Source organism: Vicugna pacos, chromosome 12, assembly GCF_048564905.1.
Source record: "Vicugna pacos chromosome 12, VicPac4, whole genome shotgun sequence".
In the NCBI taxonomy this organism is placed as follows: domain Eukaryota; kingdom Metazoa; phylum Chordata; class Mammalia; order Artiodactyla; family Camelidae; genus Vicugna; species Vicugna pacos.
The window spans coordinates 12,608,148-12,627,235 of record NC_132998.1 but is presented as its reverse complement, the minus strand read 5'-3'; the positions used below and the strand labels follow the sequence as shown (position 1 = coordinate 12,627,235).

The window sequence follows — 19,088 nt, the reverse complement described above, 5'->3', positions numbered from 1 at the left end:
GGGGAAGGAGAGGTGGTGGGGACAAATTGGGTAAAGGAGAGAACTGTGTGGTGATGGATGGATATGAAATTTTTTGTGGTGAGCATGATAAGCTCACTACCAATGGTATGTATGGTATACAGAAGCAGAAATGTAGTGTTGTACACATGAAACTTACATAATGTTATAAACTAATATTACCTAAAAAAAAATTTTAAAAAGAAGAAAGTAATTGTGGATGGAGATAAGTTGAAAATACATAAATATTCTGTTCCTAGCAAACTTTCACTTAAAAGTTTAGCATTCATTTGGTGATTCTCGCCTGAATCAATTATTGCTTTGAATATTACAAGCTGGTAATTTTCTAATTCTGTTATTCCATCTATATTTACTTGTTGGCAATTTATGACAAGGAAGAGCCATAAAATATATTTTAAAAAATAAAAGATGGGATTATACTCTATGTAATACTTAACAATATGCTTTTTAATTTAGTATTATGTAATATTATGCCTGTATAAATATTTACCCATATTATCGTCCTTTTTTTTTAATTGAAGTATAGTCAGTTTACAATGTTGTGTTAATTTCTGGTGTACAGCATAGTGATTCAATTATACATATATATATTCCTTTTCATATTCTTTTTCATTATAGGCTATTACAACCATATTATTCTTAAGGACTACTTAGTAGTTCATAGAAGAAGTCTATCAATATATTAAACAGTCCCTTATTGTTTAAAATTTGTTTCCAAATTTTCACTCTTATGAATAATATACCAATGGATATTCTTGTATCTTTTTGGAATTTGTCCAATTGTTTACTCAAATATCTAGACAAATACCTAGAAATACGATTTCTGGGTATATACTTCTAAAAGTTACTTGATAAATATGGCCAAATTATCTTCCAGAGTTATTTCTCAAACACAGATCTGATTTTGTAATTCTTCTACTTAAACATCTACAGTGTTCTCACTGCCTGCAGAACCTAGTTCCATCTCCTTGGCAGAGCATTGGTTGGTCCCTCAGAACCTAGCTCCTCTATGTTGTAGCATCTTCTCTTTCCTTTTTTAAAAAATTAATTAATTGATTAATTAATTTATTTTTATTGAAGTATAGTCAAATACAATATGTCAATCTCTGGTGTATAGCACAATGTCCCAGTCATGCATATTCATACATATATGCATTTTCAAGTTTTAGCATCTTCTCTTTCCATTCCCTTCCATCCCCCTGTGCTCCAGTTTTACCAGGCAACTTGCCATCCCCTAACACATTATGACATTCTGTGCCACCAGGCCTTTGTTTAAACTGTTCCCCTTGTCTGAAAGGCCCTCTTCTCTCTTGTCTGCTTCATTAAAATTTTCTCATCCTTTCAGCTCAAAGATCTCTGAGAAGTCTTTTCTAATTCCCCATCTAACTATAGTATAATGGCACTTACTACATTATAGTTGCTTTCCTGTCATCTCCATAGCACTATACTGAGTTCCTTGAGGACAGGATCTCTTGTCTTTTTGTGATGGACTTGTGCTGTTTTTGCCTGCTAGGCACTTGAACCATACTCTGGTTTCTCATGGGAATCATACTCTGATTTCCTTTGGGGAAATATCCCTCACCTCCCTGACTCTCATCAGTGAATGTGGCTCCTGGCATAAATATATGACATAGGTCCAGTCAGTCAGTTCATCCCAACCTAGTGCCATAGTGATTGGTCCAGCAAAGAACTTCTGAACCAAAGAGGACCGATTAGGGTCAACCAGGACTTCTGCTGGAATTGCTGGGCCAGAGAATTCTTGGAACTCACACAGTAGCACATTCCATTGGTCAAAGAACTTGTGATCATTGTTTTAAACTGTTCCATTCTACCCTCAGGCCTCATGCAAATATACCCAACCTCTCCCAAAGTCTCATTGCATAACAATATCAGGCTCAGGCCAGAGGTCCAGAATCACTTCTAAACCAAGTCTATGTGCATTTGAGGCTCTTCAGGGCTGGTTCCTTGGGTAAGGCTGCACTCTACCTGAAGGCTTCAGAATAAGAGAGACAAGTTATTTACCCCCATCTCTCCCCCGCCCCACACGGTGTAAATAATGGGACAGGCATAGGACTACCGCAATAGTTGCTCTGGTTCAAAAGGGAGGAAATGAAAGAGATGCAGCAGATACAGTTTTGACAATTTTGAACTCCACCTGGGGTTGACTAGGGCCCTGTCTCTGGCAGTGACTCTTTGTGGCTCTTAACTCCATTCTCTGGCCTCTTAGCTTTGCCTTCTGAGTCATCTTCTTTTCCGTAGGAATCAGCCCATATTGTAGTTAAATCGTTTTTTCAGCCTACTTCCTGCCCATAGACATTCAGGAGTCCAAAGGCTGCTTCATTTTGTGCCATTTCTATCTCTTTCAATCTGAACTGGTGGTGCTACTACAAATACAGCTATCTTAAAAACTGTGGTTTTTATCTGAATCTTATTGGGGATCACTCCAATAAGTGACAATAGTCACACTCGTAAATCTGTTTAGGACAAGGTCTTCATCTTGGGCCCTCAGTGAAGCTGCTGAAGGGTAATATCTTTAAGATCCTTGGAAACCCTATTGTTTAACAGAGCAGGTTTGCAACCCTTAAAGAGCCTTAAGAGTGCTTCTGTCGGAAAGTTTCTATGAGGCACCATCAAAGCTCTTTCTGAGGTCTTAATAGAGGGTTTTACAGTCATACCTTTGGCTTCATCTTTGCTGGGAGACCATGTTTTCCTGACAGTGCCCTGGATTTGATCTGTGCCCTGAGGCTCTTACTACTTTGAGAATTCTTTGCTGACTGGAAAGACTGTCCTGGACTTTTTACATCTCCTCCAAATTTTGCTTAAAAACAGAATAATTCCTTCCTTAGCTTTTCTCTTATTCTCTGTTTCTTTTGACACAAAGCCAAAACAAGCCAATGGACATTTTCAACATTCTGCTTGGAAATCATCTTAGCCAGATCTATCAGTTCATTATTTTTCTATTTTTCACTTTAGTGTAGATTAAAGTTTTGTTAAACTTTCTACCACGATATAACAAGGGTCTCTGTTCTTCCAGGTTTCGTTGATATTTTCTTCAACTTTCCTTTGAACCTTCATATACAGTTTCCTGGAGGCCCTTCGAGCTTTTTCTCACAGTCTCATTGAGACCTGTCAGGCATCTCCTATCACCTGATCCCAAAACCAATGCCGTATGTTTTAGGTTTTGTTACAGCAGTGACTTACTTCCAGGTACCAAATTCTGTTCCAGTTATCTGTTGCTGCATGGCAAACTACTTCAAACTTAGTGGCATAAAACAACAGCCGTTTTGTTGTGCTCACAGATTCTGTGGATTAGGAATTTGGACAGGGCATGTAGGGGATGGTTTGTCTATGCTTTGTGATGTCTTGGGCCTCAACTGGGAAGACTCAAATTGTTGGGGGCTAGAATAGCTGGAGTTGGAGATTCTACTTCCAAGATGATGTCCTCCCTCACATGGCTGCCACTTGGTGAGCATGGCAGGAGCTCTGGGCTCAGCTGGGTCTCTTAGCTAGAGTGTCCACACATGGCCTGCCTGGCATGGAGGAAAAAGGAGTTAACAAAAGGTCATAGAGCTAATGAGGGACAGGGTGAGGCTCACTCCTTTTGGCAGGATTTCCTCAGAAAAGAAAGCAGAGACTCCAGGAGACGTTGGGGATAGCAGTCTGGGAAGAAAGGATCTTAGCTGACTGTGTGTGGCGCGCTGGGTGGGGTGGACAGTGAGAAAACAAACACAGGTTTGCTGAGAGTAGCCAGGCTTGAGTGGAGACAGATGGCACGTGTGAGCTGGATCAGGTCAGCTCAGCTCTGGAATTTCTCCAGCCTAGCTTGGGAGCCTGGGAATGGGAATGAAGTGTAAAGTGTGAAGACCTTTCCTGGGGTGAGAAGGATGTGCACAGAGGTCACCACTCGAGCGTGGCAGCAGCTGCCAGAAGGGAGTGGATGGTTTAGTGGTTGAATAGTGGCCCCCAAAAGGGATGTCCAAGTCCTAACACCTGGTACCTATGAATTTGACCCTTTTTTGGAAATAGGGTCTCTGTAGATGGAATTAAGGATCTTGAGAAGAGATCATCCTAGATTTAGGATGGCCCCTAAATCCAATGACAAGTGTCCTTATAAGAGAAGGGAGAGACACAGAGATACAGAGGGAAGTACCAGGTGAAGACAGAAGCAGAGGCTGGTGGGCAGCCACAAGCCAAGAACACTAAGGAGAGAGACATGGAATGAATTCTCCCTCAGGGCCTCCAGAAGGAACCAACCCTACTGACACCTTGATTCTAGCCTCCACAACTGTGGGAGAATAATTTAGCTCTGTTGTTTTAAGCCACCCAGTTTGTGGTTATTTGTACGGCAGCCCTAACAACTGATGACGATAGAATGAGTAGAAAGAGATAGTGAGGCTGAAGGGCTGGTTGGAGGCAGGAGGCGGCGAGGGAGCCCAGGGTTGCCAACCCCCCCACCCCCCACCGCCAACTTGGACTGTCATCCCTCCCTTACCACCAGTCCATGCCCCTCTGCCTTCATTCACTTCAAGCCCTGACTCAGAGTCCCCTCTGGTCCACTGTTCCGCATCTGCTCACATTTACTTGGGACTCTCAGCCAAGCAGTCTGGAGCTGCTGGGTATGTTTTCTCTCCTGCAGCACCGCGGGTGATTTCTTCCTCTCCTGGCTCTTGCTGTCTATAGACGTGCTTTGCTCACAGTGGGTGCTTAGTAAATGTTTCCTGTTCTTTCTTCAGAGTCCCCTAACTATTGCCCTGCTCCTTTCCCTGCTCCAGTTGGACTGACACCAAAACCTTGTCAGAAGCCAGATAATGTCTCCTGCTTCTCCAGTGTGATGTGTCCACTTCCCAGGAACGTGGTAATGTAATCACTACCCCATGTGCCTCTAATCGCACTCCTACCCACTCACTCACTCATGTATAACCTTGAACAAATCCCAGCACCTTCTGCTCCTTACTTTCCTCTTAGGTAAAATAAAGGGTTGGAGGGGGGTCATTCATTTAATCCTCCATTCATTCAAAACCTGTTCATTGAACCATTTGCCATAAGACCTATGAGTTCAAGGGTGAACAGTTTGTGCCTTCAAGGAGCTCAGGTTTTATAGGAGACAGAAGGAACAGTTAAAATGCAGCTGGTGTACAAGGCAGAGGGGCTCCGAGGAGGGAGTGGCCAGAGCACCGCGAGGAGGAAAGATTGAGAGAGGCTTCACAGGAGAGGCGACTCTTAAAGCTGCTGCTCTTGGGGTCCTTCCAGGTACAACATAAGCTTTCCTTCTAGGGAAACAACTTTTGGGTCAAAATATGGAAGAATCTTCTAACACAACTAAGCACAAAGGAACAGGCTCCATGGAAGCCCCCCCATCGGGAAGGGCCTCTGTCAGGGCTGTGACAGGTACAAGGATCCAAAGGGACTCTGCAAAGGGTCTATAGTGAAAGGAGGGCCAGTGCCCCTTTTCCACGTAAAGAGGAACGCGGAGATTTAATTTTTGCTCAGCTATGCTGGGAGCAGCAGCTCTGGTGTGCACCTCTCACACTGAATCTGACTTAAACCTCACACACACACTCCCCAAGCCATCTGAGGCAACGAGTAAAAGGCAGGCAAAGGAAACAGTTCGGGTGTCATTATTACTTTTATTCTTATCTCCTGTCAGTCATGGACCGGAAGGTGAGGCCAGGGAAGGGAACAGGCATGGACCCCGGGAAACTTGGAAGAGCTGAGGCCAGAAGGGCTTGGTGTCTGGGGTGTGTCTCTGCTCTTAGACATTTGAGAGGAAGCTCTGTGGCCGGGTGGCACAGGGGCAGTTTCCAGCAGACAGGTAAACAGTGTCCAAGAGATGTGAAAATGGCTGGACTAAAGGGAACAGCAGGAGGCTGATGAGGAGAGTGGTCTGAGGCAGCCTGAGAAGAGCCCAGAATGAAGTTCAGTGGCCAGATCCTGCCTGCAAACCTCAGGCCCCAACCTCCATCTCCTTCTCCCCTGCAGAACCAGGCCCTGCTTTTCCTCAGGCAGCCACCGAGGGGCAGCAAAGTGTCGGTGTGAAATCCCAGCTGGGTGAGCCAGGGAGGGAGAGGTGGAGCCTTTTGGAATAAGGATGTCTGGTCCTGACTCCCCGGGGAGAAAGAGCTGAGGCTGGAAGAATCAACATTCCTGGGGCTTCCCCCGGTGACACAGGAGCCACACCTGAGCCTGGGAATCAGTATGGGAGGCCCCCACTCTGCACTTCCGAGGAGAGGCTCTCTTGATCGGTCTTCCCCTCAGTCAGAGACCTCCGACTCACAACACCCATGGTCAGATTCCTGGCTGCATCCAGCCTTATGAAAATCCAACCTCCCCCTCCCTGGTCCCAGCCCCAGCCCTGCCCAAAACGTGAGGGGCCAGCAGGCTCCCCTCCTCCTCTGCAGCGTGTGCCTCCTGCCCAGCTTCGGTTTCCCTGTTTCCTGTAATCCTGCATTCCTGTTCCCCTGCTCTCCCTCCTTCCAAGACCCATCCAGGTGTTCCTGGGGCTCCTCATGGCCTCAATGCAGGTGGAATGCAGGGGTTTCAATCCTGGCTCTGCTGCCAGCTCAGCATGTCCTGGACCCCTTTTAGGACCCAGAATAGGAGGCTCCACACTACTCTGCTTTGGGGTGGCCCTGAGTTGCCCCAACACATTGTTTATTTCTGAGCGCTTGCCTCCTCCCTTAAGCTTTTGGAGATCAGCCTCAGAAAAGCTTCTCAATCCCGTTTTTGCACAAACTGTCCTAGGGAGAGGAGGACTTGGACAAGTGGCTTCTGGGAAGCATGACCAAGGCCCAGGCTGAGAATTACAGGGCAAGGGGTGGGGGAAATAACCCTTTTTGAACAGGAACTAGAGATTAGGAGAGGAATCGAGGGGACCTTGGAGGAGCGGTGGCAACTGGATAAGGAAGACAGTGCAAATAAGTGTTCTGGGGTCTCTCCCTGCGCCACCCTGGGCATGGTCTTCTATCCTGCTGATAGGAAAACTGAATCACAGACAGCAAGAAACACTTGCTTCATACCATGAACCTGTTGGCAGTGAGGCTAAAAATCAGACACGAGAATTCTGCTTCCCAGCTTGTGTCTAGAAGGTGGAAACTACAGAGTGCAAAACTTGGTGGTGGTAGTGGGCAGGGAGATGGAAGGCCAGGGGTGGCACTGAGGATAACAAATCCCCCGAGATGTCACAGCCTCACCACCCAGTCTCATTCCAGTGCCTACCCAGTCTGTTAGCCTTATGACCCGGGACCCAGCCTCTCCAGCACTTCAGCTTTTCTCTCCGCAACAGGGATGTACAGAGTACTCTCTTTGTAGGATTGCTGTAACGGATTAACTTAGACCAGCACACAGGAAGCATTCCACCTGTGCTCCCAGCTGCCTGTATCTCAACACAAACACCACCACCCGTTCTTGGCTCCCTCTCTCCTCATACCCAAGATGGAACATAACTTCAACTGTTTCTGCAATATTTCTTAAAAGCTGGAAATAGAAAGGGCAGAGAGGGAAGGGTCAGGAACACACAGATAACATACCTAGTTATCCTCCCCAGGGGCAGAAAGAGCCCCTGGCATACGGAGAAAGAGGCAGCCCTGGAAGGAGAGGCCAAGGAAGGGTCCAGATATCTGCTCGGAACCTCTCTGATCTACCCAGTAACTTTCCACTGGCCCAGAGTCAGCAAGTGCTGGCTGCATGCTTCCCCAAGTGTGGCCCCCTGGTCCGCTCCCCAGCAGACCTGCAAGGGGCTGGACGGCTGACGCACACTGGGCCTGAGATCTCAGCTACCTAGAAGCTGATAAGGAGACCCGACCCCATCACATGGGACCAGCAGGAGAGACTTGCCCTGGCAGTTAACATCAGCTGGATGGCTTCCAAATTGGAGAGATGAGGAGATAAGGAGTGGAGGGGCTGAGTGGCCAGAGAAACTAGGAGAAGGGACTGGGCACTGCCAACTGAGGCCTGACTGGGGATAAGCCAGCAACTGGCAGCAGATGGGGGAGGTCTGGGAAATAAGATGGGCCGAAAGGCCTTGGGGAAGGGCTGGGGGCAGGGCTGGATCCCCTCCGGCTGGGGCTAACTCAACAGCTAGAATACACCCCCTCCTCCAGAACTCCTAGTCGTCTAGGGCCCGAACACTCCACTTAGCCTCAGGCCTTTGGGAGCAGCCTAGGGGTTGAAGAGAAGAGGGTGAGAGGGTGCAGGTCTCAGTCCTGCCCCGCCTCCCAGGAGGATGAAGGTCTGGGTGAATTGGCGGTACTGCAGAGCCCAGGCCTCCCAGTTGGTTGGCTGCCTGCTCCCACCTCCCTTGGAGTCCCAGGACAGGTCCCCATTTAGGAGCAGGGCCCCCTGCCCACTTCTGCCCCCACAGCACTCTGTCATGACCCAGGAGGGTCAGCCAAGGCAAGCACAGATGGTACTGGCTTCCTGCCCTCTCTCGTTGCCCTTGGCTCCCAGGGCTCAAGTGCCTAGAACGAGCCTCTGGTCCCAGACCTGGGAGAGGATGGGCAGCCTGGGACAGCCATACTGTTGCCCCCACCCCCCACCCCCCTCACACATAGAGCATCCAGACCTTGTCTCCCAGCTCTCCTCCTAACCACTCCCTTGCAGTGTCAAAGCCTAACCTGGAAGGGGAGAGGGGGTGGGGGTGGACACAGTACAGTGTGCCCCAGGGTCACACAGCTGTGGCCACCTCAGGAGGAATCATGGTGGGAGTGCAGACTTCAACCGGGCTTCCTGGGGCCTCCTTTTCACATCTGAAATACTGCTGGGCTCCTCCCACTCATCCGTTTGGTCCTCAAACTCGGAGAAGCCTCCAGCCTCGACTGTTCCAGTGTGGGAGAGGTAACTAGGGGGAAGGGGCGGCCCAGGGGAGGTGTGACCTGGATTCCGCAGGGCCCTTGACAGCATGGGTGCAAGCTGCTGAGGGTGGGGATGAGGGCTGGGCTCAAGGCAGTGAGCTGGCCTCAGGCTGGGCTGGCAGCTAGTTTTATATCTGGGCTGGCAGGAGCACAGGGGGCAGTCAGAGGACCAGCAAGGGGGCATTCTCTGAAGGAAGGAGTGGGCGGGAAGGGCTCCTCATTCCCGGTTGGTGCCAAAGAGCTGCAGGAAGAAGGTGAAGATGTAGATGATGTCTAGGTAAATGTTGAGGGCTCCAAAAATATACTCCTCAGGGCTCAGCGAGTGTCGTCGGCTACCCAGCAGCAACTGGGTGTCAAATGCCAGGAACTGAGGGAAGGAGGAGAGAGAGAAGTCAGAAGGTCCGGTCACTGTGACACTGACCATGGGGCCCGAATGTCCCCACCCAGGCCCCACCCCAATTGTGTTATCACCTGATGACTGGCTGCTTGGTGACTCTCCTGTGACAGCCCGGAATCTGAAATTTTCCCAACACTTTCCATCCCTAACTCAATACCTCTTTACTGAGTACCTACTATGTGCCAGGCACTCATGCAGCAAAGAACTAAATAATTAAAACGAACTAACATTTCTCTTCTCCATCCAAATCTACTGGGAACTGAGGAAGTAAAAAGGCACTTGAGAAAAGGAGTCATATAGGTCCTGACTGAAAAGACCAGGCTACCAACAGCCAGGGGCCAAGTAAGCGGAGATGCTGGAATGCACCCACCCACATGTTAACTGCAGGATGACATTTGTCAGAAGACACTGACTTAATTCACCTGGCAAGCAGAGGGGACAGTGACGCAGGGACCGTGACCCTACTTAAACTGGACTTCATGGTGGAGATGATGACCCTTGTCACTCAGGGTCACCTCTCTCCCCTCCTGCTCTCAAACCCTTTTCTCAACATTGTCCCTAAGTTCTAAATGACTTCAAACAGACAGAGCAAGGGAGTAACCGCTAACAAGCACCATTTAGTTCTGTTCTGTGAGACAGAACTCCAAAAATGCATGAGCACTTTTAAATACCTATTCTGTGTTTATGTCTACATTAAAATATATTTTCTTCTGATTATAAAAAAAAAAGAACTAGAAGACAAGATCCCCGACCTTGGAGAGCTTAGAGTCTAGTGGGGAAGTAAAAGTATGATGAGGACCCAAAGAGAACCATGAAGTGCCAAGGGGGGCTGCTAACAAGGTACCTGACCTACTTGAGTGTGGCAGGGGTTCCGGAAGGCTTCCTGGAGGAGGGGACCTTCAAACTGAGGCATAGTCTTCTTGCCATAGCCTCAGGGCCCTGCTCTTAGAGGGTGAATGTCTGTTCTAGATAACAGTGAGCAGGGAGCAGGCGCTTGTTATGTGCTTCACAGACGTTAGCCCACTTCATCCTAATAACATCCCTATTGAGTAGGGATTCTATCATTCCTAGAGGAAACCCAGGCCCAGAGATGTTAAATACTTAACCAAAGTTACACAGCTGGGAAATGGCAAAGCCAGACCTGAACCCAAGTGGGCTGGCTTCAGAGCCCCCACATTTAACCATTCTGCCCTGTGGCTTACGGGCAGCATCCACGGTTAATGTGTCTCCTGCCAGGAAACAGGCTCCCATCCGAGCCCCAGTGACTTGCTCAGAGCTGCAGAGACAATGAGGAACACCATGCTGTGCCTGCTCTCGGGGGCTCACCACTTAGTGGGGGATACTTACAGATGATGACAATAAAACCGGGTAAATGCCATAATTAAGGCTGATTGGGCAGGAGGAAGGTGGCTCAGGAAAGGTGACACTTTAACTGGGGCTTGAAGGATGAGTAGAGAGTTTGCTAGACTAAGCAGACCTAGGGAAGCCCTGGAGGTGAGGGGTGTGGTGTGAAGAACAAGGGATTCAGTGTGGCAGGAGCCATTTGGCAAAGGGATGGATGGAGAGAGGCTGGAGCCTAGGGGCCAGAGGTTCCAATAAGGAACAGCTCCAGCACATGGGATGTCAACACATGTCACCCTTGAGGGTAGGGAGGTGGGGGTGATTACAACTACGGGCTTGAAAGTCAAACTGACCTATGTTCCAGTCTCAGCTCTGCTACTCAGTAGCGCTGGGACTCTGGGCCAGGTTACTGAGTTGCTCTGAGCCTGCGAGTCCACACCAACAGATGGGAGATGAGTGTGCTTGCCTCCTGAGGTGGTTGTGACAGTGAGATAATTCGTGCAAGGCGCCTGGCATGGTGCCTAACACATGGCAAGCACTTAATGAATGGTAGCTATTAATGCAGTTTTATTGTTAGTATCTGCAGAAGGAGAGGTGCCCTCTTGAGAACATGTGTACGCTGTGGCTGAGACTTGGGTCTCCCGCGCCGCTTGTCAGGAGGCAGAAGTGTTACTAGGGGAAGCTATGTGGCCTTAACAGAAGGAAAATGGAGAGCCACAGCCAGTGCTGAGGGGGCCCTGTGCAGGGCACGTGAGCCTCTGAGCTCAGAGGCATGGAGGGAAGGGTGCCGGAGAACACAGCACTGGAGCCGGAACGCCTGGGTTTGGGGGCTGGTTCCATCTCTCAGAACCATCACCCACTTGACCTCAGTGTCCTATCTGCAAAATGGGACAATGATAATGACCACAGTGTGGCATGGTTTTGGGGGAAATGTATGACAGAGCATGTGGCATCAAGTATTACTATTCTTTAGTGTCGTATCACTCCCTTCTACTCTGCTTCTTCTCAATTCGATTTGGACTCCCAGGTAAAGTTTCCTTCTGTAGCGCAAACGAGCGAGGAGAAGGGCTGGCTTCAATGCTGCAGGCTGCTTAGCAGTCACAGCGGGCAGCGGAAGTTAATAAATTGCTGATCTGGCTTGCCAATCAGCAGCTTGCTTGGTTGACTTCCCAGAGCCTGGTCACCCCTGGGTGAGCTAATGAAATCGAATCTCTCAACCTAGAAGGCTTGGACCTGTCCGGGTCTGGGGGTGGCCTCTCCAAGGAGCACCCACCTACGAGGCTGCCTAGAGCAGTCAGCTGGCTTTTTCCCTTGGAGTAAAGAGGAATTAAATGGTTTCTGTCCCCACCCTTGGTCTATGGTCAGGGGTGCTTACCTCCGTGGTGCTAGCCTGCCCCAAATTTCAATCTCCCTGCCCAGTACCACCCATCACTGCAACCTCATGCCTGTGAAGGCTTTCCATTAATTTATTCCGAACAATATTTATTGAGTATCTACTATGTTCCTGGAACCCTGCCTTCAGAGAACTAACAGAGCAAAAGACTATCTTATGAGCATGTAGTCATTACAGGGGAAAGTAAGCTGATAATCTCCCTGGGTGATGTGCACTGTTGACTAACATCTTGACTGAGAGTGGATATCCTGGTTATTAACAACTAAGTTAACATCTTAGTTGGCAGCTAAGATCTTAGTTGGGAGCTCACAAATGGGTTGACCGCTAACACCGAAATGGACAGCAGGTACTTGAGTTGCTAACCAGCCGAATACAAGACCCTGTAGGAGGGGCGCGCCAGGCAGGAGCAAGAGGCAGGAGCAGGACTAGAACACTACTGACTTACATCTGAGTGGTCCTTTCACACACTAGTCTTTTATCTCACTCACCGAATTCACCCTGGGAGGTGGATATTATTGTCAGTATTTTACATAAGGGGAAAGCGTCTCAGGCGCTGAGTGACCTGCTGATGGTAATTTGTCGCGTGCTGGAACCAGCTCAGCTGTCCTATTCTGACAGAGATGGGGCTAGGGTGGGCTTGCCAGGAGGGAGGGGGCAAGCACAGAGGCAGAGGAGCCAAAGGCAGACTCTCCTGGTTCACCCTATCAGCTGGGGCTGCACCTGGTCAGGGTCTCCTGGCCACTCAATCAGCCTGTCCCTGCCGTGTCCAGGCTTCTGTCTGCTGTCCTCCCAGAGGTGAGGCTGAGAGGCTCAGAGCCACCACCAAACAGGCACTGAATACAAACAGCTGGGGTTACAGTGTGTTGACTCAGCATAAAAAATAACTCGTGGCCCGTGTCCATCCTACAGATGCCAGCGTAAGTGCGCAAAGCAGAGAACCCAAGGCCGTTCAGGGTGGCGTTGGTTCTAACAGTGAAACCCTAGGAACAACCCAGAACTCTATCAACCAGGGGATTGTTAAATTGTGGGCAGCAGTGCCGAGGGAGAAACATCTCACATAAATGCTATTATGAGGAAAGAACAACTTGCAGAAAAATCCATATCACACGAGCTCCTTTATGTAACAAAAAACCTCACAAGACTATACGTCATAGGAACCTACATAGCATATATCTATAAAATGCAGATAGAAAAGTCTGGAAGGAGAGACAACTGACCACAGCAGTTACCACTGGGAAGGCAGTAAGGGACATGGTCAAATGACATTTGCTTTATCAATATTTAAAATTTTAAAAATGAAATATGTGAATAAATGTATTCATATACTATTATATTAGAAAAATTTTAAGGAAAGTTTAAAGTAGCACAAAAGAAGAGTTGGCAAACTCTTTCCTTTGTCACCGTAAGCCCTGTCACGGGTGTTGCACTGTCATCTCCGTCACGGAGCTGAGGAGACTGAGGCCCAGAGAGGATGGGACTTGCCCACTTCACACAGCTGAGAGGACAGCTCAGATCTCCTGACCACCCCCAAGCCCACTCTCTTTCCACCATGTGACACTGCGTTGGGGCATGGTGTGTGTGTGTGAGTGTGTGTGTGTGTGTGTGTGTGTGTGTGTTTGTAGAAGGACGGAAGAGGTAAGATGTATAAACAGAGCTCATGGCTACCTGGGGGGATGCATAGAGCACTGGGCCCACCTGGTCCTGCCACCACTTTCTGGGCTACAGTGTGAGCCTGGGCTTTGGGGTTTCTGTAGAAAGGAGGCTACCAGCCTTAAGCCCTTGTGCCCTTGGTTGGGATGCGGGACAGGGAAAGGGAGCTGAGTGGAGACGTGGGGTCCATTTGTTGCCTGGGCCAGTAGAAGACACTTCTTGTCTTCATTGACCTGGGTGTCAAAAGTTTAAATGGCCCAGATGACCTCTGCATGCAGCCCTGGATCCTGCGGAGCACCTCCAGGTGGGCCACCAACAAAGGAACAGGTCGCCTGGCAGGCATGTGAACCAGAAAGTCTGGCCCAGGATAAAAGGGGAGCATGTAAGAAGCTGCGTAAGAGAGGAGGGGCACATGTGTAACACAGTGCTTAAGAACACGGAGTGGGGCGTCACATAGACCTGACCTTAGGCAACTAACTACCAGGAACAGGTGATATTATTGATCACTGATGATGTGCCAGGCGCTTCCTAAGTGCTCTGCACATATTAATTTACTTAAAAGTCACAACCTACAAGGTGGGTACTATTATTATCCACATTTTACACATAAGGAAACAGAAGCACAGAGAGGTTGCATGACTTTTCAGCCCACACAGCTAGAATGGATTTGAAGCCAAGTACCGTGTTCCAAAATCTGGTGCCCTGAATTGCAAGGTTAATTTTTACAATCAGGCTAAAAGCTACCAGGGTACTTGAGAGACTACTATGTTCCCAGTGCTAGACTGTTTTCTTTTTTCTGTTCATATAGTATCTTATTAATCATTACTACAGCCTTGTGAGGTAGTTAACATTAGGCCCATTTTAAAGATGAGGCAGCTGAGGCACAGAAAGATGAAATAACTTACCCAGAAGTCACAGTGGTGAGAGGACGAGCTAGGCCTTGACTGTGACTGGGGTTGGGGTGTGCGTGGTCACCGGGAGAGCTCCCCTGGCCCTTCTGACAGCACCTCTTCCTGGTGACGCCCCCCCCACCCCCCTGATACCAGGGTGCCCAGCCCTGCTCTCCACAGGGACTCTGAATCACCCCTGGGGCTAGGGGCTTCTTTCACCTTCTCTGGGTCAGGGTGTTGGTCTGAAGGGCTTGGTCTGAGCAGGGCGTTGGTTTCTGAGGATTAGTGTCTCAGGAAGTGAGACTGAGGTGAGACCTGGGAGGGGGACACTGAGTACACTTCCCCCCAGAAGAAGAAATTACTGGTCAATCCACCCTCCCTCCTGCTGCCCTTAGAGGAATCCATCAACCTCCAGAGGGTTCCGACCAGACCTCAGGTCGGGCGTCAGAGTTTAGCGGCAGAGGATGGGGGGCACAACAGAAAAAGTTCTCACCGGCTCTTCCGGGCCCATGTAAACCACCAAGGCAAAAGAGCCTCTAAACTCTGAATGAAATAAAGGTTAAGTCTGAAATAAAATCGTACCCCTGCCTTGGGTCTGTGTAGCCGTTTTTACTTTTCGAAGTGTTTCTCTAACTGTGAAGAAGACAGGGCATAGATCTCCAGAAAAGCAGGGGAGGGGTGGGGTGAGGGCAGACTGGAGTCTCTTTCCCAAATCCCTCAGATGCTGTGGGTTTGGCCTAGGCTGGATGGCAGAGTCCCAGGACACAGAGATTCCCTGCTGGGGCTGGATGGAAGTAACTGCCTACGACGGCCTAGCCTCAGGGTGACAGAGGCTGAGGCCCCTCTGGGTCCTCCTGCTGTGGGGGCCCCTCTCTAGGCCTTTATCTTCCCATCTGTGAAATGATACAGAGAAGAGAGTAGAAAGAATGCCGGGCTGAGAGTCAGGAAAATGGGGCTTTCATCCAGCTTGGCAGCAAACTCTGCATGCGTGTGTGTGGTGTGTGTGTGTATGTGGTGTATGTGATGTGTGTATGGTGTGTATGTGTGTGGGCTGTGTATGTGAGTGTCTGGTGTGTGTTATGTGAGTGTGTGATGTGTGCATGATGTGTGTGGTGTGTGTGTCTGGGTGTGCCCTCTCTGGGCCTCAGCACAGGGAGGTCTGTCAGCTCTGAGGGCTCCCTAGTCTCAATGCTCCTTTTCTTTTTTTTAAATTGAAGTTTAGTTGATTTACAATGTTGTGTTAGTTTCTGGTTTACAGTATAGTGATTCAGTTACACACATATATATATATATATGTATTTTTTCATATTCTTTTCCATTATGGTATATTACAGGGTATTGAACATAGTACCCTGTGCTGTTCCATAGGACCTTGTTGTTTATCTATTTTATATACAGCAGTTTGTATTTGCTAACCCCAAACTTCTAATTTATTCTCCCGCCACTTTCCTCTTTGAGAGCCATAGGTTTGTTTTCTGTCTGTGAGTCTGTTTCTGTTTTGTAAATAAGTTCATTTGTATCACATTTTAGACTCCACATGTAAGTGACAGCATGTGATGTTTGTCTTTGTCTGATTTACTCAGCGCTCCTTTTCTTCTAGGGACTGAGGACAGATGCCTGTGTGTGTCCCTTCAATGGTCAGGGGTCCATACCCAGCATTGGAGGCCCAGCACCTCTGCAAACAAAGCGTCTTCCTTTCCAAGCTTCACCCATCCAAACACTATCAGGCCCTGAAGCATCCACTGCCGACCACACAGGTTCTCCCTGCCACCCTGTCACTGACTCTGGGACACTGTAGTGGCCTCCTCACTAATCTCCCAGCCTCTGTCCTATTCACTGATCTGGCTTCTCACTCCTTCAAGCACAGAGGCTAATGTTTCCTGAGGTCCTCAAAGTGGCTGGGCTGGGCAGGGAGGGGAGAGTTCTGTTCCCATCAGGCCCGTCTAATTTCTCAGGCCCTATACCTGATCTCTCCCCTAGGTACATCCAGGCTTGGCTTCCTCATTTAAGTGGCTGGGAGACTTTAGCCTCCCCAAAGAAGGACCAACTCTGAGGTGGAGCAACCTGCCCAGAGTCTTAGGCATGGAGACTCTGTCACAGAGGGAAAGCAGCCAGCCAGGCCCTCGGCCCCACCTGTGTGCTCGTACTCTCTCTCACTCTCTCCCGGCCCCAACCCTCCTGCTCTATCCTGGCCCCTCCACCTTGCCTCATCATCCTAGCCCAGCTCTCATGCTCCTCTGCCTAACTTCTCAGGAGCTTCTACCAGAAAAAGCACTCAAGGAGAGGGCACGGAAAGGAAGAGGAGGATGGGGCCATCCTGAGGACAGTACCTTTCGGCTCTGACTCACCCACTTCCACCGGCATTTGGGGTTGGTGCCCAGTGGGGGGTATAGGGTAGGGTGAGGCAGAAAACCGGAGCCTCTTGAGAATGTGCCAAGCCTAGGGGGTGAGGCCTAGGAGGGGCCCTGCAGGACCACAGCCCTAAGATGCCTTGGCTCCCCACCCACCTGCAACCTCAGCCTTGTGCAGCTGGGTGGCCCTGCTCTCAAAGATGGCAGAATCTTTCAGGGGAGGGGCTGAGGTCTCTAGGAGAAAACCTTTTGATTCTCACAGCCCTTCCAAGGCCCAGGCTGGTGGGGGTTGGGGGTGGTTCTCCCTGGGGGTCTGGGACCTCCTCTGACACTTCTCTTCTCCCCACCCCCCACCTCCACAATTCTTGCCTAGCTGAAATGCTGGGAGGACCCCTCATGGTGCTGAGAATTCCCCAAAGACTAGGATGGGAGATGTCAGCATGGGCAGATGGAGAGACTGGGGGTGCTGGGCACTGGTTCTGGGGATGGGTTACAGCTAGGGGACCACAGATTCAACAGGACAGGACTGATGCTAGAAGCAGGGTCAGATTGAGGTCAAGGACCTTCCGAGTTGAGGTTAATGGAAAGACACAGGGACCTTAGTTCTTATAGGGCTGGGCCTTTGAGGGCCTCTGTCCACCTGAAACTGAGATGAGGGAGGAGAATGAATCCAGCGGCCCCTCCTCAACTCTCCCCACCCCATGGGGCTGGGGGATTGACATCACGTGCTCCTGACCCTTGTTTACATAACCTTCAGGATGAACCCAACCAAGGACTGTGGGTGTGTTGCTCTCCTAATGAGCCATTAACGGGTAATTAGGCACTGTGGTTCCTCCTCCCCTGTGACTCACAGAGGACTGATGCTTAAGTCAACTGTGCAGCCACGCTTTCTTTGCCTTGCTCAAACAGCACCTCAGCCGGCCCTGGCCCCCCAGCCATGCCTCTCAGGTGTCCATTCATTCTGCAAACATCTAGGGGGTGCCTACTGCGTGCCATACATTGTTCCAGGCACTGGGGGTGCAGCAATGAGCAATCCAGAACCATATCCCTGTCTTCAAGGAACTTACATTCTGCTGGATGGAGACAAACAATAACAAAGCAGAAAAATATGGAGTATGTCAGAGAATGAGAAGTGCTATGGAGAGAAATACAGCTTGTGTGCTTGTGTGCGTGCGTGTGTGCACACTCAGGCACACGAGACTGTAAATGAAGCAAACCCTTGAACGAGGGGAGAGAGGGAGCTGTGAGCCAATGCGAAGGAACAGATAGAGGCAACAGTGGGTGGAGGGGTCCTGTGCTGGGAGTGAGCCTGAAGTCCTCAGGAGCCAAGGATGCTCATGTGGCTGCAGCAGAGGGGGTGATGGGGAGTGAGTGTAGGGAAGGTCCACGTGGGTCTTGCAAGCAGTGGGGAGCAATTGCTGGAGGCCAAGAAGAATAATGATCTGACCTCATTATGTTTAACAAAATCACTCTAGCCACTGCGGTGTTGGACACAGACTGTCAGGGCAGTACCAGTAGGATGCCATTTCCAGATTCCAGGTGGGTATAAAAGAAAAAAAAATCCAGGTAGGAGAGGATGGTGAAATGGACCAGGCAGTACCCATGAAGGTGGAGAGAAGCAGTCAGACTCTAGACAGAAGGTGGAGCCAGCTGGATTTGCTGCTGCGCCAGTTGTGGGGTGTGGAGAGTGAAGGAGTCGAGGATGTCATCAAGGCTTTTGGCCCGAGTGACCAAAAGGGTGGAGCTGCCACTTACAGAGACGAAGAAGGCTGAGGGAGGAGCACGGGTTCAGGGGAAGAGCAAGAGCTCAATTCTGTATATGTTAAGTTTGAGGTGCCTATTAGATTTTCAAATGTGGATCCTGAGCAGACAATTGGAAATTCTAGCCTGGAATTCCAGGCTAGTGATGTAAAACTTAGGGTCATCATAAAAGATGGTATTAAGAGTCTTGAGTCCGTCTGCCATCCCCTAGGGAGTGAGTGTAGAGAGTCCACGGCCCTAGGGTCCTCCAGTGTGACCTGGGAGGGAGGAGGAAAACCAGGAGGGCTAGTGGTTTGGATGCTGAGGGAAGAAGATGCTTCTGGGGGTAGGGAATGAGCAATCGTATCAAATGCTGCTGAGAGTCGAGCAAGATGACAACTGAGAAGTGACCACTGGATTCAGTCACAGACAGGCCACTGGGGACCTCGCAGGGAGAAT

General features: G+C 49.5%; 1 protein-coding gene across 2 annotated transcripts in view; it reads right to left on the bottom strand.

The window, feature by feature from the left end:
• Positions 1-8,978: 8,978 nt before the first annotated feature.
• The window catches only part of FAIM2 (Fas apoptotic inhibitory molecule 2), a 29,807-nt gene continuing 19,697 nt past the window's right edge, over positions 8,979-19,088 (bottom strand). For both annotated transcript variants that reach the window (XM_006202949.4, XM_072972830.1), the window contains one exon: positions 8,979-9,234. In XM_006202949.4, the coding sequence (XP_006203011.1) occupies positions 9,085-9,234 (150 nt within the window). In that variant the 3' untranslated portion in view covers positions 8,979-9,084. The remainder of the gene's footprint in view (positions 9,235-19,088) is intronic.